This window comes from Falco naumanni, chromosome 15 (genome assembly GCF_017639655.2).
Source record: "Falco naumanni isolate bFalNau1 chromosome 15, bFalNau1.pat, whole genome shotgun sequence".
Lineage (NCBI taxonomy): Eukaryota > Metazoa > Chordata > Aves > Falconiformes > Falconidae > Falco > Falco naumanni.
The window spans coordinates 5872815-5899755 of NC_054068.1; the positions used below are offsets into that span (position 1 = coordinate 5872815).

The 26941-nt window shown below is 38.9% G+C and overlaps 1 protein-coding gene and 1 long non-coding RNA gene across 3 annotated transcripts in view; one reads left to right on the top strand and one right to left on the bottom strand.

Annotated features, from left to right (window-relative positions):
• The window catches only part of LOC121097840, a 72577-nt gene that overhangs the window by 40513 nt on the left and 5123 nt on the right, over positions 1-26941 (top strand). For both annotated transcript variants that reach the window (XR_005831100.1, XR_005831099.1), the window contains exon 3: positions 18402-18497. This is a non-coding gene — a long non-coding RNA (uncharacterized LOC121097840). The remainder of the gene's footprint in view (positions 1-18401; positions 18498-26941) is intronic.
• Positions 1-26941, bottom strand: part of CDYL2 (chromodomain Y like 2) — a 61054-nt gene that overhangs the window by 21921 nt on the left and 12192 nt on the right. Inside the window, exon 2 of the mRNA XM_040615185.1 lies at positions 6798-7392. Within this exon, the coding sequence (XP_040471119.1) occupies positions 6798-7392 (595 nt within the window). The remainder of the gene's footprint in view (positions 1-6797; positions 7393-26941) is intronic.

The window sequence follows — 26941 nt, forward strand, 5'->3', positions numbered from 1 at the left end:
TTCAGTCCTTACTATGTTGCTTGACCCAGCAATAAACTACTAAGATGTGAAGAGTTCAGTCTCACAAAAAAGTGCAAAAAGCTTACAAAATCAGAGGCACAAATGAACATTGAATGGAAGAAGTGTCAGACTACCTGTACTGATTATCAACCTAGTGTTGAAGATTATGCCTCATCTATTTTAAATACAGATGCTAAGAGAATAGCAGAAGATTAATTCACACAAATTATCAAGCTCAACAAAAAGCCTCATAGTAATAATTTTGTTTATGTTTTTGTTGTATTCCTTTGTTTGAATAATGTATCCAGGATGTAAATTAAATACATGATGTAAGAAACTAAAGATCTTACCACTATATTTTAACTATCTGCATGCCAGCAGACATAAATTTAACCAGAGGAAAGATCTAAATTACATATAAGAGAAACAGAAACGGAAAAGTGTCATTTCCAAGAATAGATGATTAACAGAGCAACATATAGCGGGTAAATTGATGTTTCAGTAGTATATACAGCACAGCCCTGTAATCTTGTTTAATCTGATAAACTGGAAAAAATGATCAGCAAAATCTAAAGACAACACTCATGTGAAACCAGGCCAATTTTGCATGCCCGCTGCATGGATGTAATGGAGCTACTGAAGCTTTGCTCTGGAGCCACCAAAGCACCCAGATTTTCTCTGCATGAGGGTTAGTAGTTAGCACCTGCTTAATGTACACAAGGGTAACACTGCCTTAATATATCAAGATGAAAAATGACTGTGACGTAGGAAAAAAGAGACATTCTCAAAGCAATCTTGCTGCATGTAAAACAAATGAAGGATGTCACAAATTACGTAAGCTTACAGTACCTCTAAATGTGGTTTACTGGCTTAGTAGTGAGTATTTGATGCTCAGACTAAGTACAAAAAGAAAGCAGAAGGGGAGAAAATACTTCTTCCTTAGTGGGAGTTTAATTATCACCTTGTTTTTAATCAGCACTTTCAATATTTTTTAACGGAACTTGAGATATTCCCAGACCACTGGTGCATCTATTAATCATTCTCCAGGAATGGCAGTAAAGGATGCTACTTAAGGAGAAAATGCAAACTGGGCCACTTTCTGCAGTCATCTGCCCTAGTATCATCCCTAAGTGTTGTATAGGAATATGAGAGGCTTCAACCTTCCTGTTTCCTTCGGTATTTGCTTGTGGACCTTTTCAAGGCTTTCTCTAATCCCCTTTTGAGCCTGTTGATGCTGCCTGTCTCCACAGCTTCCTATGGTATGAGTTGGAGAAGTTGTGTAGCCACTACACAGAGAAGAATTTTCTTTCATCTGTGCTTTTATCTGATGTTCTACCAGTTTCAGTGAGTGGTCCCTAGTTCTGTTGTTGAGGGGTTTAGTGAACGACAGTTCTGCATTCACTTTATCTGAGGCCTTGATGATTTTGTAAACTTTGATCATACTCCCCCTCAGCCTCCCCTTCTCCAAACTGAAGCCTCTTTTATTCTTGTAATCCTCTGCGGTTTAGTTGCCTGTCCCTGGGTCTTCTCTAGCACTCCACTACTGTCAAAGGGGACAACTTGCAATGATGTTACTGCTGCTGCTGTTGGTACCAGAAAGTGCTTAAAGACGCCAGATTGAGTCTGAGACTGGGGCTCCATTATACTAGGCACCGCAGAAAACATTAGGAATTTATAGTCTAAAAAGATGAGGCAGTCAGAGAGTAGGAAAGGGAAGAGAGAAAAGATCGCAATGAGCCTCAGATCACTCAACGCTTTAGAGGATTCAGATGTCCCCATCTCCTTCCACTGCTGCTATCCAATACAAGAGGACACCTCAAGCTACTGTTATTTTCAGATATATCTTGTCTTAGTGTTTCATCACAGTTTCAGTGGCTCTGTGCCACCACTCTACCTAGTGATCCTTGTGCTGGTACTAGCATGCAGGTAGTCAACTGACCAGATGAACTCTTCTGGCTGGAAACTCACCCAGCCAAACAGTTAATTTTCAAACAGATCAGGTTTGCCTTGTAGCCTCAAGAGTACTAAAACTGGTGCAGGGGAAGGGATGGGAATAACGATCAGGATATCCTGGGAAGGAGAGTGGGACTGTTCCTTTTGTGAACAGCATGCGTTTAAGCTGAATGAAAAAGATCATGGAGTTAGGGCTTTAATTTTTCTAGGTGAAATAAACCATGCTGCCTTACTCTTCCTGGTAAAACAGCTTGGCATTCCTCAGTCTTCCCCATAGCCTTTTTCTGTCTCCTTTCTGTCTTTCTTGTGGGTAATGGTTAATACTGTGCATACTTAAAAGCAGTGATCTGTTGATAATTTACTAATAATTTCAGACTTCTTCACTAAAGGAGCATCTGTAAGATATCTAAAAGCAATGAGTTTTTATCCAAACCGAGAAAGCAAGCATATTTGGTTGTCTTTTACTGCCAGTATTGCTCCAGAATAAATAAAACAGAACAAGCTAAAAAAACAAGAGGAAGCAGTGACTAAGTTCACAGAGAGTATTTAAATTAAGGGCACCAAGAGACTACAAAGATTTTCCTAATGGAGAAAAACAGTGGTTAGTGATACGTGACAAGCAAAAATTCTTCAGCAGATGGTACAGAAACAGAGTGATGTAGAAAAAGGAAAGACAAAATTAAAAGGGAATGTTTTTTGATGCTGTCAAGAAACTTGACAAAACAATCACTCTCAATTACAATATCTGGAGAGAAAGAGAAATGTGGTAATAGAAGACGATATATGTAATCAGAAAGAACGGTACTGTTAACTCCTGAGAGCATCACTGGATGTTGTCCCACAGACTTTTTCAACATTTTCCAATTTGCAGACCCTTAAATAACTGTCAGTGAAGATGACTCTACTCTCCTTATGACAGGATGTGTGGAAGGTAGAGGAGAGGTTTTGGTGGGAAAGGTCTTTCCCAACTTCAGCAAGGCTCCAGGCCTCCACAGGGGTGCATATATGATTTTGTGCATACATCTGTAGGTATACAGCCATCCTTCTGGGGTAAATAGCTTACTGGTAAGAGTTTTATCTACAGGTTGATCAGGAAACGCTGGTACCCAAGTGAATGTCTACACAAAACGAAACACAGGCTGGTGGAACTCCATTCAAGGAGTCATCAAAACCTAATTTTCAAATAGCTATTATTTGTTTCAATAGAAATGGCATGCCACAGACAAACAAACGAAGATACTTTTTGATTAGTTATAGTTTATAAGTTACTAATTATATTGCTTGATTCAGTATGCTGGTAGCTAAACATTATCATGATATGAAAGAATACTGGTTCAAGTTGATGGGTTTTGAAGGCCTTCAACTACAGGCCAACACTGGCAGCAGAGCTGGGCCTATAAATGAGTTTTCAAGTTGTGAGGAATTTTTGAGTTTTCTGAACCTAGGCTTCATCTCAAGCCCAACTTAAACTTTCTACACACATGTCTGGTGCACCCTTACGCTTCACTGTGAAATGAGTCTGACATTCATTTGGGCTCCGTACAGGCAATCTCAAAGCTGACACAAATGCCAGCTTCACTGGATTCTGCATGGGGCTGCCCAGGAGCCACAGCTTCTGGGAGCCAAACCCAGGTCCTCCGTGTTCCCTCTGTGTTCTGCATATAGTGCCCGGGAGCCCTGCGGGCGCTGATGGGGCATGCCGCGCTTTCGACTCGCAGACTCTGTGGCAGACTGCCTGAAACCTCTGGCATAGCTGGCTGCCTCGAAGCTAAACGTGGGAGCGCTGCCAAGCAGACTGCCACATTGCTCCCAGTCTCAAGGGACAAAGCCTTGGGACCCTGGCTCAGATTTGGAGAAAGTTTTGAAACGCAAGATGTTTGGAACAAAACTTCTGTTATACAACAAATTGGCATTTTTTTTTCCCCTGAAACTTTCTTTATTTGGAATTTGTAAAATTTCAGACCAGTTTTCATGTGACATCTATCCCAATTAAAATGAGTTTGGGATACTAACAGGACACATGGCAGAATCACATTGGCATCTTCTGGGCTGCTTCCCTGTGAGTGTGAATACTGATGGAGTTCAGTAAATTGCTGGACTTGCTGAAGAGTAGTGTAAGTTTCTTCAATCTGACATTTCAAATGATGTAAAATCCTGTATCAGAAAATGTGACTTCTCTCAAACTTATAGCGCAATATTAGGAAAAAAAGCTAGTATTTTTATTTTGACCCTTCTTCATCAGTTTCTGTCTGCTCTTACTTTGGTAGCCTCATCTCTCCTCTTTGTGGTTTTCTCCACTGTGAATGCGCTGGGTATCACAAAGCAAGACTGGAGGGATTTCTGACCTTGGGAGTGCTGCTGACTATGGGTTTTTCAGATGAGAACCAGGTAGAGATTTAAAGATTGCTTGCTTTTGCTTACAGGGAGGTCAGAATGCAAGGGAGAAAGGACAGCAAAATACAGAAGTGGTGGATTTGGAGAATGCAAAAACAGTCATAAAGGAACTTTTTCAAGAGCTGCAGACATCAGCTGTTAGACCAGGAGCCCTCTGTGCATGGCAGAACACCTGGGTGCTTACGCAAAGCAGCTTTCTACTGAAATAGAGCTCTCTTACAGGGATTATTCAAACAGGGGCTGATGGATGCCATTCATTAGCTCTCGTGGGGAGAAATGAAAGACTTATTTGACTTCACAGTTCTTTGTGGCCCTTTGGTTTTTGTTTTAAAAAAAGAGATTCTAAAATATGGGAATTAATGCATTTTAAAGACAGATTTTGTATAAGAACTTCCCCAACGAATAACATAAAACAAATGATAAAAAAACTTCATTAGAAACAGTAAGAAAGCAAAGAAAAATAACTTTATACACATCTGTAACTAGATACGTGAGTCTTTTTAAAGAAGCAGGTAACTTTGTCAGCACTCCTGTATGAGCTCAAAGTCATCAAAATACAGAAGCCTGCACTCTCAGTTTGAGGTGTCATTGACATCAGCAGGGCTACGTAGGCATTTAAAGCTGACCACGCATTTTGCTGGTTTGGGAGTCTGTAAGAAGATACTTGATGCCTGGCTTGAAAGATCCCGGTAGTTATAGAATGTAATCAACTAGACTGGGCAAGGTCAGTCCTACTTCCCAAATCAAGTAGCATTTGCTAGGTTGCCAGTAGGGTGGAAAATGGAAAGCAAAGTGATACGATTTATATTGACTTTTGAAAAGTTTTTGGCAGAGCAGTTCACAAGAAGCTGTTAAGGAAATGAGTGCTATCATGGGCTATAGAAAGTGGCTAATAAAAATAAATAATTGGAACAAATGGTTACTTTTCATCATGTCAAATGATTAGTAGTTGGCTGCCCCAAGGACCTGCAGAAGGATTAGTTTATTTAATGTACGTATTAATGAACTGGGAAGAGAAGTATGAGAGGAAAATTTGAAGGGAATACAAGTAAAAACCAGAACAAAATTTTGAAGAGCTTCACTGAGTCATAAGAAAAAGGTGAATTGGCAACAGTAAAGCAGATTAAATGCATAATGAAAAGAATCATACATATAGCTGTGTTCTAAATTAACTGTAACCAGCAAAGAAAAAAACCCTAAGAGCAACTGTGTATCCTCAATGCAAACCTTTATGCAGTGTGTAACAGCAGAAAAAAATAATACTCAAAAGGTTGTATCGCCACTATATCAGTAAGCAGTAGGAAACCATTTGGAACAGCTCCTGCTGTTTTTAAAAGGTATTAAAAAAACCCCACACACCAAAGGCACAAGAGGATACGGAAAACTACTAGGAATCTGGAAAGACTTCCACATGGTAGGAAGGCTAAAAAAGCTGGGGCTGCCTAATGATTGACAGGATACCTTCCACTTTATCCCTTCGTATAGGGACAAGAACTTCTTCAATGAAAGTAAAGGTCAAAAAAAAAAAAAAGCCCAAACAAACCCACAAACCGCAAAACCTGATCAAATAAAATGTACACCTCATTGTTAACTCCTGAAATTACTGCCACAAAGCACCACTGAGGCTTTAAATTTTGCATTGGAATTTTGAATTGGAAAAAATTGGAAAAAACCCCCCAAAACTCAAAGAATTGGACACACATAGATAATGAGGAGGTACTTAGTTGCATTAAGCCGAACAGCATCTATCAAGAACATAAACCTTTATTCTTTGACAACTAAGCTATTGGGTAACTATGAGGATCAGAAAGAAATTTCTCCTCTTTCTTCTTGTTTATTTTGAGGCTGTTTGTAACTTCCCATCAAGTATGTCTTGCAACTACTGATGTATCCAGTCACAGTCAGAGACAAGGACCTGGCAGTTCTGAGTACTCCTGAATATGACGAGCATTAATACTGAGGAACTGGAATGGTATTCGGCCATTCCACTAGGATACTTTAGCAACAGCAGTATGGATTTTGCTTTTAAAATCATCCTGATCTTTCTAGACCACTGGGTCTGAGCCCACAGTAACTGAGAAGTGATTTGTGACTTGGTCATACGCAAAATCAAAGCTGCAGTATTATACATATCTCAGTTGTCACTCCTACTCGGTGCCTTGTCATCATTTCCTCACAAGGACTTTATACTGCAAAGGCAGGTAACAAACCCCACTGCTTCATGTCACTCCTTGGGAAATAGAAGGAGGGCAGCCAACTGATAAAAAAATGGTATATAACACATTGGGAAAGAGTGTGAAACCTCACGCTCTCTCCATATCACTTGTGGAGCGTGACAATGATTTTTCCATGAGTGGCCTCTCTATTTGCAGTTGCTGCAATTAAACACCCCTCCTCCCCCCCCCCCCGCCCCCACCCCCCAAAAGACCGTAGCTGTTTAAATCACATACCAATTCCATTCACAACAGGTGAATCATTACTAACTTCCAACACACTGGGCAAATTTTGTTCTCCTTCGTGATCATTTAAATCCACGTTTTGCTGTTGTGAGCCATTCCCAAAATGCCTAGAATCTTTTTCATGACTGCCATCTCCATTCTGCAGACCATTATGTGGCTTTTTCAGTGGCATGATCTGTAAACCGCTGGGAGTAGTTCGGTAAGTCACAGTTTTAGCAGCCCTGTCATTAGCAGATGCTGGCTTTGCTGCGTATCCTCTTTTCTGTTTTTGAAGAGATGGATTAATTCTCTTTCTTTTGTGTGTTGACCCTTTAGACTTCCCAGATTCAGAAGGTCTATGTGACATTTTCTCAAGAGATGTCCCTCGGCTTTCCCGCAAAAATTTTGGAGCGCTGGCCTGTTTCCCATGTCTCGATCGCTTTTCTCTAGTAACATGTAGTCCATTGAACTCATCAATAAATTCCTCACAATGTAATAGATGATGTTCAGGTTCCCAGGTGTCTTCATTGCTTCCGTACCCTTTCCACCTGATGAGATATTCCCATTTGCCCTTCTTGTTCTTCCTTTTGTCTACAATCCTCTCTACCTAAAAGAAAAAAACAAAAATACTGTATTAGAAAGAAAAATAGTTTGGTCATGAAAATTATGTTCTTCATTTACAGCTAGGAAGGCCTCCCTGACACTGTAAAGGCACCTTAGTATTAGTAAGGTTCTCCTAAAATACAATGCCTAAAATATGCACTGACATGGAAAGCCTAACCAAGCTAGCCAAAACGTGGCAATCTATTTTACAGATTTAAATTTACCTTATTTTCATAGGATGCAGTCCCATTGGATGTATATAGACCATGCTGACTGCTGAGGAGAACCTACCTGATGTGTGTATAAACTGCTTGACGTAACGTTTAGGAATCAGTGTTACATGTGTCTGTTCGACAAAGAATTCCCATGAACAGACCTGGCAGTGCAGGAGAGGAACGCGGTATTTTGACAGCAAGGCCATTTCCCCTTCTGAAAACATTAGGAAGAGACATAAACACCTGGTCAAGTCTAATCGGGGAACCTGCAATAGCCATAGTGTTAATGAATGTATGATTTTTTTGAGAATCAGGTTGCAAAATGAGATTATTACTGTTACATTCCTCAGCTACCTCTTGTCTGAAAGAGCTAAATATTGCATCTTTTGCTACATCGTCAGTTCCTGATCATTCTCCTCAATCCACACATGGTTTCCCTATAAACATCTCCATATTTCTTCATGTCTTGGAAACTCTCTTGAACAGAAAACTCACTATAACAAATGACAGTATTTTACACCAGAGATCTTACTTGCATTAGTGTGCATCCACTTTGCTACTTCCAAATATGTATATTTGTACATGTATATGTATATGAATGCAGTATTTGAGTAAATACACAAAAATTGCGAGTGCACTAATTAAAAAAAAGGAAACGAAAGGCATAAAGGCAGGATTCTTATGCAGAAGTAATGAATTTGATGAACCTATGCCAGAGAATGTCAGTTTAAGGCACATTTCCTCACCAAGGGATAAGGGACTGTATTGGGACTACAAACTGAATGAGAATTAACAGTATCATGCTGTTGTGGAAAATGGACGGTACAACTGAAGAAATCTTTGTGCTGTCTCAGCACTGGCAACATCTCAACTAGAAGGAGACGGCGTATGAAAACCCAAGCACAATCAGGGGACGCACATCATGAGTTTAAATTGCATCAAGTGAAATTCAGATCAAGTCATTAAGAAAAATGTTGTAAAGGCAGTAAGAATTAAGCATTAGAATAGGTAATGTGTGGCAGGTATGGAGGGTTTTTAGAACAAACAGGTTTTGTTAGACAAACATCTGTCATCAAAAGTCATTGCTGGAAAATCGGGTTATGATGAGAAAAGCTTTTGAAGTCTCTCCCAAGTTTTATTTTCCGATTTTTTTAATGTTTTTATATTTTTAAAATGTGGCTTTTAAAGGATAAAGATGCCACCAATGAAAAAAATATAAATCGTTATCATTAACCAAAAGCACTATTGTTAATTTAGCAAAAATAAATAAGTGGATAGCTAATGTAATAGCTTTCAGGGCTCTTCAAATAAAAATCATCTGATGTGAACAACAGTGGAATCTGTATGGAGAATTTAACCTTGAAGAAGGGCAATCACAGCAGTGTAAGTAATTGTTCTTTTTAGGTCCCCTGTTAGAGCAAACCAATGGATTAATTCTGTCTGCTCACTGGCTGGAACTGTACATTCATAGAAATCTTGGTGGGTTCCCCAAAGGAGTCTAAATGTAATTAGCAACTAAACATTATACTTCCATCTCAATTCATTTATGTGGGAACTGTGCTAAGATATCTGTGTCTAAGTCATAGTGGACAGCTTTACTCCATCTCCAGGGCACTCGACTGCAGCATCCCAAACAGCTCGTTCCTGTGCTTTGTCTTATCAAATATCTGCATAGAACCACCACAGAAGCAAAACAAGGCATCCTCTTTACTCTGAATTTAGCACAGTCCCCTTCAGGATTGCTCAGCATGGCAAAACAATTAGCTGCAGCTCAGTCCAGGCAAGTCTGAAATCGTTTGTCTAAAAAGAGGGAAAAGTCCTCACAAAAAAAAAAAAAAAAGACCAGCTTTTTTTTTTTTTTTTGGTCTTCATTTGGGATGTGTGGCTTTCAAATGTCAAACTAATAGACTTATGATTTTGTTGACTTTATAGAGAGCAGCTATCCAAATAATCTCTGGCTTTAAAATACTTCTCATCCTCCTGTCTGGGGCTAGCCAGAAAGACTGTACATTTGAACCATGGAACTCTGGAGAGGCGTGTGGATTGTTGCTGGATTTGTTGCTTTAATTACTGCAGCTCACTCTACCAAGGAGCAAAACATACGTATATATACACACACACACACACACATATATATGTATGTGTCCTGAGGAAAAAAAGAAATTGCTGCTAAACTCAGTAGACCACAGCTATCATTACTGTAGAGAATTTGTTTAGTGCTATTCCATCTGTAGTAGCTAAACAATACATGCCTTCCCCTCCCTTTTTCATTCAGGAATTTGGACTTGGAACACAGACTGTGTCAGGCTGATGCTACCTTGGAGTAATTTGTCTTCCTTTTGAGGGATTACACCAGTTGCATTCCCCCACCTGCTCAGTGAAGGAAGAACCTGAGGAAGGACAAATATTTTGCCATTCTCAGAACCACGTACAAAACCCATCTCTTCAACCTCAGCTTTTGTCACTCATGCACATATCTTTAAATTTAACTATACTGATTTCTCATTTTTGCATTGTTGTTCTACTACATGAAGGAAAAGTGAAGGGAAGAGGTTTTGTGGAGAGCGTTTTTTTAATATGGAAAACATTCAAATATTTTGGTGATGAGGCATTACGCATTTCAATTAAGAGGATAAAAACATGAGTGGTCTTTATTCCCGGGAAACAAAATACTGGCAATGGAGAATGTGATTAACCACTTCAACACATCATGAAGGGAGAATAAAAGTATTTATGAAATTGGGTCAAATTTCATAAATGGTTTTAGAAAAAACATTCAGAAAGGAAATATATTTAGGAGAGACTAAGCATTTCATTACAAGATTTTCAGAACAAAACTGTCAATGTTTCACTTCTAATTTATGTAGCAAAACTAAAATGAAGAGGGACTAAATAAGCTGAAGACAATGTTTTGTTTCTGGTCAACCCTCTTTTCAATTTATTGTTTTGCTGGGGAGAAAATGAAAAAAATGTGGCTTGATCCAAAATTAGTTGTTTTCCTTGAGTATTTTGGTTCAGCCATCATACCCACTGTCTTGACTAATGATGCATAAAAAGTCTGAGTAGATATTTGCCTCATCCTCATTACTGCCTCATTGTTCATTACTGAATGCATTTGAGGGTAGCATCGAATGTACTTGACCTCTCAACATGGTCCCTTTTCTTTCTCGGGGCTTTAAGTTCTTCACTGATACTTATTCCCCGCAAAGTGCCACTGTGCTCCTTCACCACATACAGTGAAGTGCTTCAGTGTAGGCATAAATATCAGGGTTTTACCCACACCTGGTACTTTCTGTCCCATTCTCCTTCTATTCACAGTCCACAGTAATAACAAACATCACTACTTTGTTTTTTTTAATGATGAATATTTGTTTTAACGGGTTGTATATAAAGTAATAATATTTCGCATTTACTTAAGGTTACACAGATTCATATGAGCTTTCTTAATGAGAAATATTTCTGTGACAGCTAGTGATTAATAGAAATAATACTTTCATTCCTTCCCTAGAATAAGCAAAACACAGTTCTGAGAATATGCAGAAAATATCTATGGTTTCAATGTCTGATTTTCCATTTGTCCCCTCAGTTCTGCCTTTAACAAGAACCGAATGACATCTTCCAAAAGTGACCTTAGTAGATACAGTTTGCCACATCCTTGAATTCACTCTATTTGGTTTGGAAAACTAAGTAATTAAATTTATTAAAAGTGAAATGACTGCAAACAAAGTTTGCAGGTGTATCAACAGTTAAGAGAGTGTTAGGATTGACACACACCATTACTTGCCTTTTTTCTACATTCTTTCTATATGCCCCTCTTGGCTAATTTCGGATGAGTTGAGGTGCTGATATATCACCATATAAATGTGTTTAAAGAGAACCAATAGAATGAGACCATGGCATCTGTGCAAATGCACTTGCAACAAACACAGTTTTTATCTTCCAACTAGCCTTAAACCTAGCTCTATACACAGCTGCACAAACTAGGATGAAAATCATAATAAAAGCCTATTTTTTAAAAAAGAAAAAGAACTGTATTCTAAACAATGTGAAATAAAAAAAATATAATAATCAATTACAGTACAAATATGTAGAGTTTAATAAACTTAGTGTTGTGCTTATATATGCAGGTACAATACACATCTTTCTTCACAGAAGATTCAGGGTCAAAATCACTCATTTAACAGTGCAGTGTTACTGTCCACTTATAAAAAAACCCTACAAAACCCACCAAACACCAAACAACCGTCCACCTAGGCTAAGTTAAAAGAGGGTAATTCCTATTGAATTTTTTCTACAGGTATAACTGTAAAGTCAGAACAGCGTATCTTACAGTTCACAGTTCTAAAGAGCATAAATAAAAATCCTTACGTTCCTAGAAGACAGCTTCCAGGAGATCAGTTAACCTCCAGAAAGGTTTGGAGGACTGCCTGTCTACTTAGTGATTTCCAAAATAAGTACATGTCATCTCCTCTTCTTGCCATGTGCACCTATGTAAACAATTTAAACTGTAATCTGTGATGCTCAGATGGTCTCTGTTAGTGTACTGTACAGGGCAGCAGACTGATTTCATGACATACACTAGAAAAACTGCTTTTCATTACTATAAATTACAGGACTTGCACTGGTTTATGTGTTTTTTTCATTGGAGGCCTTTGTCCCATGTTGTGCCTCAGGGTGTTGGAAGGGTATTTGAAGGAAGTGCCAAGGAAAGAAAGGCAGTAAGATTTCTGAGAGAGATAAAGGCCATCTGATTCAACATGTCTGTCTTCTAAAAATTCATGACTGCCCTAACTTCCTCCTTTTTGTTACCTCTGCTTAGAAATAATGTGTCTCATTAGTTGCAACACTCTTGCTTGCTTGCATTTGTAAGTTATTTGTGTTCCTCTTCTATTTGTATTTAAATTCTCAAAATATGGTAATTGGAGCATTTGTTCCAGATGTACAAAAAATATGGCACTGTATCTTGTGAAGCAGTCAGTATTCACATTAGAAAAATAATACTGGAATGGATGCTGGGTCTCGCTTCAGAATCTGACCCACAGTTTAAAACGTAGGGCCAATCAATGTGCCAGCTATTGACACCCACCCCCTCCCAGCAGTAAATTTGTGTAGTTACCTGGAAGGTCAAAATGAAAGTGAAAGGGCTAGATAGTAATAAAAATGAAAGAGAAGACATTCCTCATCTGAATTATTCACAGGGAAAACATCAAATGACATCTTCGCAGGAATTTCAGTGAACACCCCATTAATGTCAAGAAGACACTGCTTTTTATTCAGTTCCTTTTTTCTCTTCTTAAGCATATAGATTTTTAATTTTCTACAACCTTCTTAGAATCAAAAGAGGTCTTAAACTTGCTAGGGAAATCCCCAAAGTTCCGCATTTTCACTGTAAAAAGCTCATCAAGCCTTATATTACGCATGGTTGCAAACCACCGCATTAGGTGTACGTCCTCCAACACACATACATACGAAGACTTACAACAGAACAACTGCGTGCTGTAAAAGCTCCTGCTGCTCACTGTACGTAAGGCTGGATCTTTGATCTTCCGCTCCTGATAGGCAGCAACGCTGTAGAGGCTTCCAGCTACATGACTCCATGGTCCAGGTTTATGTAGAAACCCAGAAACCACTGCAAGTGAGTTAGTTGTATGTTACAGTAGTGACGTGGCAATTAGAAACTACTGCTAAAAGTGGTGTTTTCACATTCCTGAGACTTTTCCGGACGCAGCATTTTGCCTGCATGAGTACACACTGCTAGTTACCTTCTCTGGCATTCAGGTGTTTTAAAGAAACTGAAAGATTCAGTTGAGGCGCTTAGGCAAGCAACATGATTTCCTCTTTGTGTAAGGAGTCTTCTGGAAGAAGGAGCTTGCCTTTAGTAGCAGTCCAGATCAAATGAAGCCCTAGCTGAAAGCTTGCAGAAAAAGAGCCAGCCGCAGCTTCCATGTAGACTCATCTCTAATGACCTTACACCATTTTTCTTGGAAGTCCCGCCTTTCTCTGAAATGCAGTCTCATTGAACCTGGAATTCCGGTCTGGTCTCTGTTGTTCCTTACTAGCTGAAAACTGCTCTGATGCCACATCAACTACCCGGTTCCACACGAGGGCTGTGTTTTCCCCTTGATGTCATCTGTCCCTGTTGCTGATTCTACTAACAGAACCTGGTTTTGTGCCCTTCTCCCATTTTGTTTAGAGCAGCTTTCACCTGGTCAGAACTCTGTTAAAGCCATTTCCCTCTCCTGCTATAGATTTAAAGATGTAATCTAAATAACTAACTTTTATTAGGATATTTAAGTGTATGCATGTAAATAATACCTGTGGTGGAAGCGCCACAATCATTGTGGGTTTTGGAGCAAACTGGAATAATAATACTAATAGACACAAGAATCTTGCACTGGAAGAAGGGCATTTTTGTATAGACTGATACTGTCCCTTGGGAAAGGGCTGGAAAAGGAAAATTGACAAGATGACATAGGGGGAAGGGACTTCTTGGTCAACATGTATAGTCCCCGTCATTGTAGGCAATTACATCATATAAACACTTTCATATTGGCTATGTTCATAATACAGAACATATTTCTTCCCCAGGCTCATTGCTGATAGGTTGCATAGCAAACAGCTGTTCATTCTTCAATGTAATCATTTTGTAAAAAATATTTTAGGTTTTCATTTGGAAAGCAAGGCAGTTTTCAAAGGTGCAAGAAATGCGCACTAAAAAATAAAGGCATTCTTTAGCAGTGGGTTAAAGTAATCTTGACAATGTTCTTTATACAGAGGAAGCAAGGATTTTTCCCTTTGCAGTCCACGTGTGCACCCCGTCATCAAAAGAACAGGGAACGCAATGTGGGAGCCATCTCTTTAGAGCTGTTCCTCCGTACATGGTTTAACCCTTTCACTTACAAACATTAATCAACACGTACAACTTATGTGGAAATCCAAAGAACACGGGGTGGGGTCTATTGATTTTAAAGCATAATGATGCATTTCATTTATCAAATCTGTGTTTTCTTTTGTAAAATAAACCAGTTCATTATTGTATTTCCATGTTGATATTCCATAAGGAAAGGAAAGCAAGAAGCAGGGCATACCAAATTCTTGGTGTCCTTTATGTTAAAAAGTGGTCAGTTCTCCACACACCCTCTACAAACTTGCTAGTGCCACTTATTTCAGAATGAATCTGTTAGAATGCTCTCTCAAACATTTGAATTTGATGATGAATGCTTACTTTTATTTCAGTACTAAAGTACAGCTGGTAGATTTTACTATACTGCTAGATTTGTTTTGCACGTTATAATGCACAGTTTAAATTTAGAAACAACAGACATTTTCTTGGTTTGTCGACCAAGAAAGTAAAAAATAAATGCTATTCCTATTTACTATCATAAGCAAAATTTAAAAACACAGTTAGTGTATGCTGCTAATCTAAAAGAATTGACACATGCATGAAGTTTGCTGTAAGCAGAACTGTACTTGTACAGTCTGTTTCTGTGACAAGCACAGAAGACTAAAAGATGAACGAAAAATCTAAATTCAAGGAGACAAAATATTTTGCTAAGCTCTACAAAGAGCTGGCTGTTTTGGACACATGTATGGCTCTCAGCTTTCTAATACCATGGACTTCTTCCTCACGTGTTTCTCGGCTCAGTTCAATGGGATTCTCCAGTTTGAATCTGAATTTTATACTGTCTGAATTTTATACTATCTGAAAGAATGTGTAGGGGAAACATGTATGTTTATCAGAAAAGCAAAGTTCAGCACAACCTGTTAAGGACCTGATTTTGCCTATGCTTCCTTCACAGTACTGCAATTCAGCAGAGTTATTCCCCCTTTACTTAGATGCAAGTAAAATCAAAGTGGGAGTCCCTGGGACTTAAACCATGAGGTTTTTCACTTTTATTTTAAAAGCAGTTTATAGGAATGGGAGCAGGACTTGAAGAGGCTTCTAAGTAAACCAGTGTTTATGGGAACATAGCACAGTTCTTTTAGTAAAACTGCCCTGGTATTTGTTAAAAATACTCATGTTTCCAAACAGATGTGAAATGTGTAAGCAGTAGTGAATAAATAAAAATATGACTATCACTAAAGGTGATTTTCACCAACATTAAAGCAAGTCCAGAAATGTGGGAAGCAATTACTAATTTACCTAAAAGCTGCACCTGAAATCATTAGGAAAAAACCTGCTGTTTTCTTTTACGTTCATTTACAGTTTGTTCCTGTTTACCTTGTTCAGTTCTAGCTTATTTTGTGTTCTTTTGTACACTGCCCTCAGTCTTTTTCTCCACCATATGGGCCTCATTCAGATTCAACTTAAGGCCAGGACTTCAGTGTAACACTTTTACATCCATCCCAAAGCTTAGCCAGAAGTGAAGATTCCACATAAAAAAATTACAAAGGTTCAGCTATAATACAGTATAAATAAATATTTGAATTACTCTGCTGAACTACCACTCAGTGACTCATTGCTTTACAAATGCTACTGGTACAACTGTCATAAAATAAACCACATGTTCTTGTGTGGTAGGTAGAAAAATATTTGCTTAGCCCTTTTACAGCAAAGTGGTAAACTTGAACAGAAAGAGTGCAAGCCTAGGTTTTGGGGAGCTGTTCATCACTTGGTGGTTTCCCTGGGTGCTGAGCACTTGGGATTTCTATGTAAGCACGAGCTTTCAGCTGTTCAGAGAGGCTTTACCAACTTAGCGTGACAACTGAGAATTGTCGGAGGGCAGCTCGCTGGCTTTGCAAAGCTTACAGGCCAGGGAGATCCAGGCGGATACAGCCCACTCAGAGGGCTAACAAGGCGCTAATGGTCAGCCTAAGTGGCCATTGTACAACAGCTCTCCTTAACAAAGTCTTTGCACTCGGTTTTACAGGGGTCTTTGCAAGAGGACAATGTAATGGCTTTGCAGGTATTTTCAAGGAGCCTGCCCTGGATTGAAATGATAGCTTGATAAAAGTAAGGCTCTGTATTAGAAAACAGGACAAATGGACAATTACAGCATGTATTAGGTAGTTACTCCAAGATAAGGGATGTGGAATAGCAGTTTTTGGGTATGGTATGTGAAGAATCTCCGGTGAAAGTTACGTGTTTTCTAGCTACTGTAACACAGGGAGATGCAAGTATTTTTGAAATGATCAATACACATTTGACAGAGCAGCATGTCAGAAAGAATTCCCAGCTTACACGCCCGAACGTGAAGAAGGATGGTAATCTCTCCCGCACCACTGAGAGGAGGGAGAAGAAAATGAAGAACTCGCTGTGTTACATTAATGCCTGGACAGGGATAAGGAAATGTCAGAAGGATAAATCCTATATCCATTTCATGCTTTCTATCCAAACTAGAATAGGAGGCAATTGGTTTGGAGCATCCATATAGCAAAGGTAGTAACAGTCAAATTTGTGAATAATACCATGCAGGGATAGGTTTTAGAAGGAAAGGGCTAAAAATAGGTAACTTTTTACAATATAGAAGGTTGAGGGGTGATCCTTTAAGTGAAAAGCTGAAGTAGCAGTTTGTAAAGTAGTGGGATAATAAGAGAAGTCATGAAACACAAAGGTTTCTTTCAGAATTCAGTAGAATTCTTCATTTTCTTGGTTACACAAATGAAGCTAATGTGATGGCAGAATATGGGAACGAGCCAAAAAGAAAGGTAGAGCAGAAAAAAAGAATAAAGAAACATGCTTTAGGCAACTATAATGGCATGATAGGAGCACAGAATTTTATAAGGAAGTATCCAGGATACCAGTGCAACATCACAGAAAAATGGCACATGAAATTTCAAAAATTATCTGTGAAGGAATAATTGTCCAAAAGGAAGAATAATACATCATTATCCCCTCAAAAATAGCATTCAGATGAGCAGGGTCAGTATCCCAGATTCTGGCCTCAGTTACTGCATTGGTTTCCACTGCAGATTTGTGTTTGAGATCCCAATTCTGTCCAGTATAAAACCGATTTACTACTGGTGCCTGGAAGGAACAAACTCTCTTAAAGACAGTAGTAAAGGCAGTTAAGCAAGCTGTAAGCCTTCATTAGGCGGATGCATTTCAAATCAGGTATCTGAGAGCTGCAGCCAGTTAGAAATCTGCATTTAAAAAGTGGGGACAGTGCTCTAAACCGTAGATGCAAAGGCATAAAAGCATATTCATTGATTTAACATAAGACTGTGTTTTGCAGCAATTAGATGGACTGTGTGTGAGGAGGATGTTTGCTTACAGTGTGGATGAAAGGCACTAACACATTTGTGCTTGTATAAATGGCTGCAGTGAGTCAGACTGACTACACCACACTGCTGGCAGGCTCCAGCCGCACGCTACCATGAAACTCCTCTGGCAATGGCAGAGTCCCCTGGGAGCTGCTAGCAGAACAGCATGCGGCGAAGGGGACAACCACAGGTTGCCCTTCTGCTGTCCTCAGGCTCTAAGTCCTCTTGAAAAAGCTGACTTTGGCAACAGATGGTCACCATTCCTTGACCTCAGTAAGTCCTGTTTCAGCTTGGTAATGCACACAAGCTAAGGAAGTGTTAAATGTTGAATCCATAGTTCTTTTAGATCGCTCTTATTCCTGATGATAGGCTTTCAGCCAAGTGTTGGCGGTACTTCCAGTTGTAGGGGTTGCTATCGACTGGAATCCATTACTCCTTTCAGGGGGGTCCCAAGGAACACACTGGGGTTTCTCTGGTGGACAGGTACGGATCTTGCCATCCTGCTAAAAATGCCTGCCAGATCACTCCAAGGGTTACCGTGGAAGCATGTGCCGCATCTCCATGCTGATGGCTATCTTCTCTTTCTGTTGGATAGGTGATGCAGATGCATCAAGCATCAGACCGAGACTGGAACTCTGATGAAGCTGAGGAACCATTTAGAAATGTCTGTACTCGAAGCAGTATTGAATATGTAAGTAGTGAATATATTACTGAGGAAATTTTCCATGTATTTGTTAGTCAGATTCCTAACTTGGCGGTTGTGTTAATACCTCAGCTGCTCCTGGATGCATTTACAGCAGTGATGTGGCAGAGGGCTTTGATCCATGTGCCTCTGTAGGATGAGGCACTATATTTTAATAAATGTAGGATTTCTGAGATTTATTCCCTACATTTGTCTTACTGGGACTAGGGTAGTGTACCTTCCATGGCACTATGCCAGTCACAAACTGAAGCTGTGGAAGGCTGCAGCTGTCTGCTTGTTATTAATTGAGGGTTAGTGCAGAGACCAACACACATTGGTGCTCCAGCACCCATGCTGCTTTCCAGATACTTTACGAATGGAACCTTAAATTCACACTTTACGATAAGAAACCTCTGAGTCACATTTAATACTAAGATCCCACTGGCAAATGGTTGTGAAATTACAAACAGAGTTTTAACAAATAGCTAATAAGTTGATAGAGACCTTTATCAATCTCTCACCTAATTACTCTTCTGGTTCTAAGGAATCCATAATAATCTTCTGATGTCCTCACTATCATCCCTAGCACAAACTACACATGTAGTCAAATGCTGGAACAAGTGTCCAGAGAGGCTGTGGAATATCTACCCTTGGAGACACTCAGAACCTTACTTAAGAAAACCCTGACTAACCTAATTAAGTTGGTGCTGCTTTAAGCCAGGGGTTGGATCAGGTGATCTCCAAAAGTCCCTTCCAACCACCATTATTCTATGATTCTACGATGCATAACTTGTGCCTAAAATATTTACTAAAAAATCTTTATTAATTCTTTCCCACTTGCAAAAGCAGCTCCATTTGGAAAACCGAGCGCTATGCAATCTGTGGAAGTGGGTGTATGAACTGACTGAATTAAGCTGAGCTTAGATTTGCCAGGCAGGTGGAAGGGAGCTTCCCACAAGCAGTACTGAATTTCCTTCTTTCCTTGACCCGATACCGTCAGGTTTTCTTGACTTTCAGGTCATAGGGCAAGAGCAATCTACTCTCTGAGATGTACAATGGAGAGAGGGGTTGGATGACCAAGGTCAGCCAATCACAAGGTTAAAAAGATTGTCTTAGTCATCAAATGGATGTTTTTTGATATGAGATACATTGTGAAGTGATTATTCAGCGTATTTTCAGTGCTTCTATGAACGTTCAGTATTTATGGTATAAGCAGAGCAAGGAATGTGCCAAGTTGGGGTATGAACCATTATATGAACTGGTACGAACCAGTGGGTGTATGCTCCATGATAGCAGCTATAGAGTTGTTCTTCATCCAATATGAAGGAATTAAAGACAGGGATAAGAGGGCTAACTCAGCATACATTTACCACAAAGATAAGAGGAAACATGCTAATAAAAATGTACTTGTAGTTCTTGTACCTATCCTGGAGGTTTGTGCTAAAAGAGTAACAGAATGGTCCACAGGACAGGATGCTTAGATGGGGCTTCAAAGTCTGAGTTTCTGTTTCTAGTCCTCACCACCTCAGCTGTTCTCTTCATTTTTATGTGCCTTATCTGAAAAGAACACCCTGTCTGTAAAGTGATTTCAGACCTGGTGTTGAAAATGGGAAAGGTGCATTGAAATAATTTTTATGTACAGCAGTCTCCAAAATGAAAATTTTGATGAAGCAAATGTGTTTTGAAGCCAAGTGAGCAATATAAAAATAGGAAAAAACTGCAAGACTAACTTGTGCTGTATATCTGCATTTAGTATTTGCGCTAGCTGCTGCTTGTATTTAGCAGTTCTGTAGCAGATTCTGCAGTATAATGTCCCGACAAGACCGAGAGGTTCCTAGCATGCTAGGGAGGGGTAAGAGACTCCTAAGCTGAATACACATTTCCTTGTGCTGGGAAAAAGTATCCACCTGGATTAGGTGGCTCTGGAATGACATAATCATTTCCTGATCACACTTCCACCTTTCTTTTTCCCCAAAGAGCAGCTGTGTACAAAGGCATACATAGAAAAAAATAACATAGAAATAAATAGTAATACACATGATGGAGGAGTGTTATAGTCTTACTACTTCAACAGAAATACTCATAAATATTACTTTTATTGTGCTTGCCAGCTGTAGCCTAATGAAGGAACATAAACCTCATCCTTTTGGACTATTTTTAGGGATATTAACTTTTTAGGGATTAATAGGGTATCTAGAATGCAACTGAACTTGCCTTCTAGATAATAATAATAATAAGGAACTATTTTATGTTATGATGCTTTGAAGTTTTCAAGAAGATATTCACATGGTTAAAGGTTTTACTTTAATTCTAAAAAACCAAGAAACTTCAGGCAGTCATGGAAGAAGGATTTAAAAAACCTGACAATTTGCCTTTAAATAATCAGAGAATTTCCCTAGAGAGTATGTACTTCTCCAATTACTACTCTGAAATGTTATTTTCATAGTTACAAAGCACCATGCAAATCTATCCTACTAAATGGATACTAATGATCATTACTATTATTTAACAGTGTAACAGGTAGAGTTTGGAGCAGTGAGCACTTTCCTTTAATATGTAGTGTGCCATAATGTTTTATTTGTTCTTACAATTAAATGGTCAGAATATGTTAATACCAAAATCTAGTATAGAGTGTGTGTCAGGTAAGGGCTAATGACTGCTTAGTGCACCCGAAAGACAAATATGTTAGTTTTGCAGTAGAGAAATTCAACGTCATTCTGGGAAAGACCTTGCCCTTCGCTGCTGAACGCCACATGCAGTATTCAGAATAGGCACTGTGCAGTACAGGGCAAATACAACACATGCAGTACTGTATGCTACAGTATCTTTACAATTTGCGCCTTGTTGATTCCTTTAATGCACGCAATTTCAAACAGTGCAGATTTTAAGAGGCGAGTTCACACCTGTGAATTACTTCTAAAGGAAATCAAGTATTTTACAACACATGCAAGGATATATGCTAGTTAGATGACAGCCACTGGGGGAAAATGAATGGATCGTTCTTCAGTTTCTCTCTAAATGGCAAGAGTCTTCTGAAGATGACAGTAAGGGAGAACAAAGTACATGAACCACCTGTACATCTCCTACTTGTTGTTGGAAATTCTCCTTACTCAGATGAGCACTCTGAGGTGTTTAGTAAATTCCTCTGATGGCCATATAATATCGAGTACGTTTTATTCAAGATAATGAAAACGTCTGAAATTTTCCACTTTCAGTTGTTTGATGATGTACTTTCTTATTTTTTAAACACTTCATAATACTATAGATATTAGCAATGGAGAGCCCTGTCCAAGTTAATAAATAAGCTACTTCAGCATTGTGTAAGGAACATAATTGCATTTTTTCTTCAACATAAAAAGCTATTTGGCTTCAGGTTTTTTATGGTAGACATTTAGAGAGCAAAGACATTTTTTAGGCTTTCTTCTACCCTAGAGTTAGTATTTTAGGATCTAGGTTCTTTCCCCTGTCTAATGCCTGTCTAGTTACAGGACCCATAAGTCAGGAACATGAGATCTAGTTAGGTAAGTAACTGTGGGCATTGTTCAATGAATGGCATCCAATGATAATCTAAATACACTGCATGTACAGCGAGAAAATTTATAATTCTAAAGAATTAGAGTCTGAAATAATTTATTTGTAACAGTAAAAAGTACTGAAAAGTACTACTGCATGAGTGATACGCACTCACACACTAGAACTCATTCTCGAGCAGTTCATCACCATGCCTTTCTCAAAACTATAGATTTTTAACCACTGTTTAAAATAAAAAGCTAGTAAGATCCTGTTCATCAGATGTTCTAATAATAATGGTGAAAGAGACTGCATGTTTGAGCTTGAGCTTTCTAGCATTTTAGGTGTTTATTGCATAGTATAGTCTAAAAATGAAAAATACAAAATTAGTAAACTAAAAGTGACCTTCTAGGGTGAATGACATAGGATACGACAAAATTTCTTTCAGTGTCACCCATTTGACAAATAATTGTTCTGTGGCTCTAAAACTTTTTAGTGTCTTGATAACATTTTGAAAAAAAATTAGAATAAAACTAGAATACAGATCTAGAGTAAGTTTTATTACTATGGCACCCGAAGAAGTACCAGCGCCACTTCCATTTATAAGGAACCTATGTTCCTTTCCAGTATCATGGCCCAGGCTTGTTTGTCTTTCATGACATTACTTACAGGCTCAGATTCGCAGATTGGAAGGCCAGAATGGACAATTATATCCATCTAGCATGTCTTGGGTTACACAGGCATGTTTCTCATTCAGCAGTTCCACACCAGGCCCCAAATTCCAATTTAGTTAAACCACACCTATTAGAAGATCATCGCATCTTAATTTGAAGTGATTCACAGAAAGTGCACCATTGCTGTTAGTGAGTCTTTCTCAGTGCTATAAATAGCCCTGTGCTATAACCTTAATGTTAAAAAGTGCATCTCGTTTCTACTTTATGAAGGGTAAACTTCCAGCCACTGGTGCCTTTTATATCTGTTTGCAGGATTTAAGGTTTGGAAAATGAAATTAGCTAAGAGGATTGCAGCTAACTGAACAGATGGTCTCCATATTTAAGTTTTGTAAAATTTGGGTGCTAATGTGATGGCTCTGTCTAAAATTTGTAGCTGCTACAGAAGCCATATTCTAAAACTTCATCCTAAGTGTTAGAGTTCATCACTTGTGTTTAAAGCTTGAATTCACGTTTTTTCATATCATTTTCAGGGAGAACATTTTTATGAAGTGCAGAACTATAACAACCGCATTCACCAGATGAATATAAGTCACTTATTTTCTTTGGTTTATTGCTTAGAAAAATAATGCATCTCTTAAAGGTGGCACAATTTTGACTAGAGCAGAACGAAAAACTAGATGTAAGGAAGTTGTGCAGTGTTCAGTTCTGTGCCTCAGTTTTATTCCTGCTATGCAAAAAGTTTACTACTTATTGTCTTAAATCTGTACCCCTGTGTTCAGTCATATGGACAAAAAGAACAGTCTTTCCTTGTGCTATACTGGATCACTGCATACAACTATATAATTACCCACATCTGTCTACAAACTGCTTTACATCCGCATAAATCTGTGCCCTTTCTGAAACAGGACAACAACATCCTCTATTGTTTGTGAAAAATTCAAGTGCTAAGTATTTATTTGAATTTATTTAGAGTAATAATACTATACAAGTACAAAACTTTAAAAAGAAGTCATATATGGAAGTTACACATGCTGTAAAAAAATAATATTCTACCTTTAAAAAAATTAATTTTTCAGCGTTTGCATTTTTTTAAACCACATGCTATGAATTCAAAAATACTAATAAAGCAAATTAAAACAGAACATTCAGGAATGTTCTGAAAGCAGACATATAAAGCGCTAACCAAATGTAAAGGAAGAGTTTAAATACTTTGAGTTTACTGGTTTGTATATGTTTTTACCATAATAAAGTACATTCAAGTCTTTCTGTCCAAAGGATCGGTATCTTTTGGATGCATGTGCCCAAAACCAAGAAAGGAGTTAACTTTGCTGACCTGAGAAACCATTCACTAGGCACAAGTGATTCAGCATAAACTGCCTTGTGGGAAATGAAGAAGTAACAGTATTTTCTTCTCAACCTCAAACTTACTAAATAATTTGTTGAGACCGTTGGGGTATGTAAAAGAACTGCTGTCACTTTAGAGCAGACAGTGAACCCAAAATTACATGATTTTCTCAAATGAAATTCATGACTAGTGAATCAATTCCTACTAAAATAACGCAGTTCTGCATTTCAGAGATCAGGGAACTCCGTGGGGTAAATTCAGTCAGCAGTTTGCATTAGTGGTACATGAGCTCAGTGGTCCAGGGCAGCTGAGTAGGAGTGAGATTTTCATTCACTGATTTAAGTACATAAGCTACGCTTCCCTGTCCTTGTAATACTTTTGTAGCCTACATGAAAGTTGTACATATTGTGGTTAATTTTGAAGCAAAGCTTTCCGTGGACTCAGCTGTGGACAACCTGTCTTACTCTCCAGGCAGCCGGGTACCAGAGAGCCGGAGATGGGCGGTAGGGCTGCAGGGCTGCCAAAGGACTTTCCAAAGACAAAGCCAGCAACATCCCGCAAATTCCACTAGCAGCACGAGGGGGTGGGATGGGAAGAGCATGGAGCAGGGCTGAGCACACAGAAGTGCCTTAGCGCCTTCGAGTGGAACAAGCAGTTTGGGATTAGGAATGATCTTGAAATCACTGTACATACTGCTTACATTCTGTGTCCCTGCTGGTAAAGTGACTGCCTTATCTGTATGTCGCATGGGAGATTTACTACTTTCTTGAGCTACACACACACAAAAATAAGCAGCATAGATCTATCATAAGGAAAGGTACAGCAACCCTGTCATGTTCTAGGATGCCTTCATTTTCCTGAAAGAGCCACAGCCTTCTGCACTATGAGCATTCCGGCAAGTTGTGAATATTTTCACTTAAGGGCCAGACCCTCAGGTATCCTTCGGTTTTAAATATCTGAAAACCTTTTCAAAAGGCTTCATAAAAAAGGAAGGGAAAGATAGTTTTACTGAATAGTAGGATAGCATTAATATTTTTAATATACCTAAACTGTGTTCCTGCAAGTGAAAGCAGAACCTAGCACATCAGACATTACCCTAACCATCTGAGTCAAAAGCTATAGATTTTGTCTTAACAGAAGTCACAAAGCATTACACCACTGGTAGATTCTGATACATTATTTAAGCAGTGCTATATCATAGCTATGCACAACCAAACCTCCAGGACTGTAACGAGCAAGGTCAACTTGGTTAGTTGAAGTTCTGTTTTTAAAATGACTTTTATAAAAATATTTAGCCCTAGGGCTTTTAATTTTCTTGGTATATCTACCATATTTATCAGCTTTCGGAACTTAAGCACACTGGAATAATTTTATAGAAGTACTTTTACAGTTTAAGGATTCCAAAATAGACTGTCCAAGAATATATAATTTACAATATATGCCCATTAATAAAACTGCACTGTAGCCAGAAAATAGGTGTGATAGTATTTTTAAAATTATGCCAGTTCATTGCTCTGAGTAATTTTTAGGTTTCTATGGTGAATGTTTTTTCTGCAGAGAAGGCCTGAGAGTTTGCTGGCTGACTGAGTCTTTCCTCCAGTGCATTTTCAGTCCTAACCACTATGGGACATAGGTGTTAGAAATAGTTTCCAGAAGCAACCTTTAACTTTAGGAGGACAGGGTGAGAACACTGCTTATTGTCAGACTGAATCCGTTACAGACATCCATTTCTTTTGATGACAGTGATTATATGACGTGGCTGATGAGGAGTTGATAGCCACGACTGTAGAATTAATAACTTGGGAGATCTCCTTCCACCCTGCTTTGCTAGAAATGAGATAAATGGTGCTGCAATGAATTTTGCCCTTTGAAGGTCAGTGTCCCTTCTGCACATGAAACGAATCTTTGCCATTCGTGGTTTACAAGAAAAATATTAACATTCATGAATGTTTCAGCTTTAATCATGTGATGAGTCTGGTTGACAAAAATGCCAACTCCTTAGCTTCCATGAGTTCTTATTTCACCAAGCAAATCCATTTTTTTCTATATGAGTATGGACCTCCCAGACTTCTGTGCACAGCCGCAAACATGGTGACCCAGGCCAGTGGGAGCCATTTGCAGCACCATGTCATTTAAACTCTGTTCAGAGAAGTCAGATCAACTTGATGCCAAAAAAGGCTGCTAAAGCAGGTGAGCTACTTGCACTAGGGATGCTGATGTTACTGAAATTGGTGCAGCATAGAACTGGTGCAGCTTTTGAGAGCTCTATAGTGTATATGACTTCAAGGTCAGCCTGAGAGTGCCGCTTTGCAGGACTGGCAACTCTAAAGAAACTCTCAGTCCTATATAGGATTTATTAAGCTCATTAAAATAACACCCAGTCCTAAATGAGCCACAGCTTTACTTACTCTCTGTTGTGGCTCTTGAAACTCAGAGAGTGTGATTCCCTCACACAATAGCAGCAAGAAACCACAGATCGAAAGCAGCTGCCACCATGTTTGCAAAGGGGAACATGCTCCTAACAGTCTGCAGTTTCTGTCCCAGAAGTGCTACTGGTTTACCCCATTCAGAGATGTCTCTGTTTGAGTCAGAGGTTCAAGTAACCTTCTCAGAAACGGAGCTGAAGACTAGTCACTTAAAAAGAAAAAAAAAACACACCCAGAGAAGTGACTGTAAACCATCCTTGGTTTAGCCTCTGTCTCCCCCAGTTACACTGCGTTTGTCGCTGCAAAGCCCTATTATACTGCTGTATAATCAGAGGGAGAGTGAAAAGGTAGGTCTTTCTATCAGTTCTTCTGTGAGATCTAAGGCTTATCACGCAGTTCCTCTGCTAACCCTGAGGCTTACTACTCAAGTACTTTCCAAATCTTGAATAAGTGATATATCAAATACTAAATATCTGTAGGCAATCCCCAGATATCCCT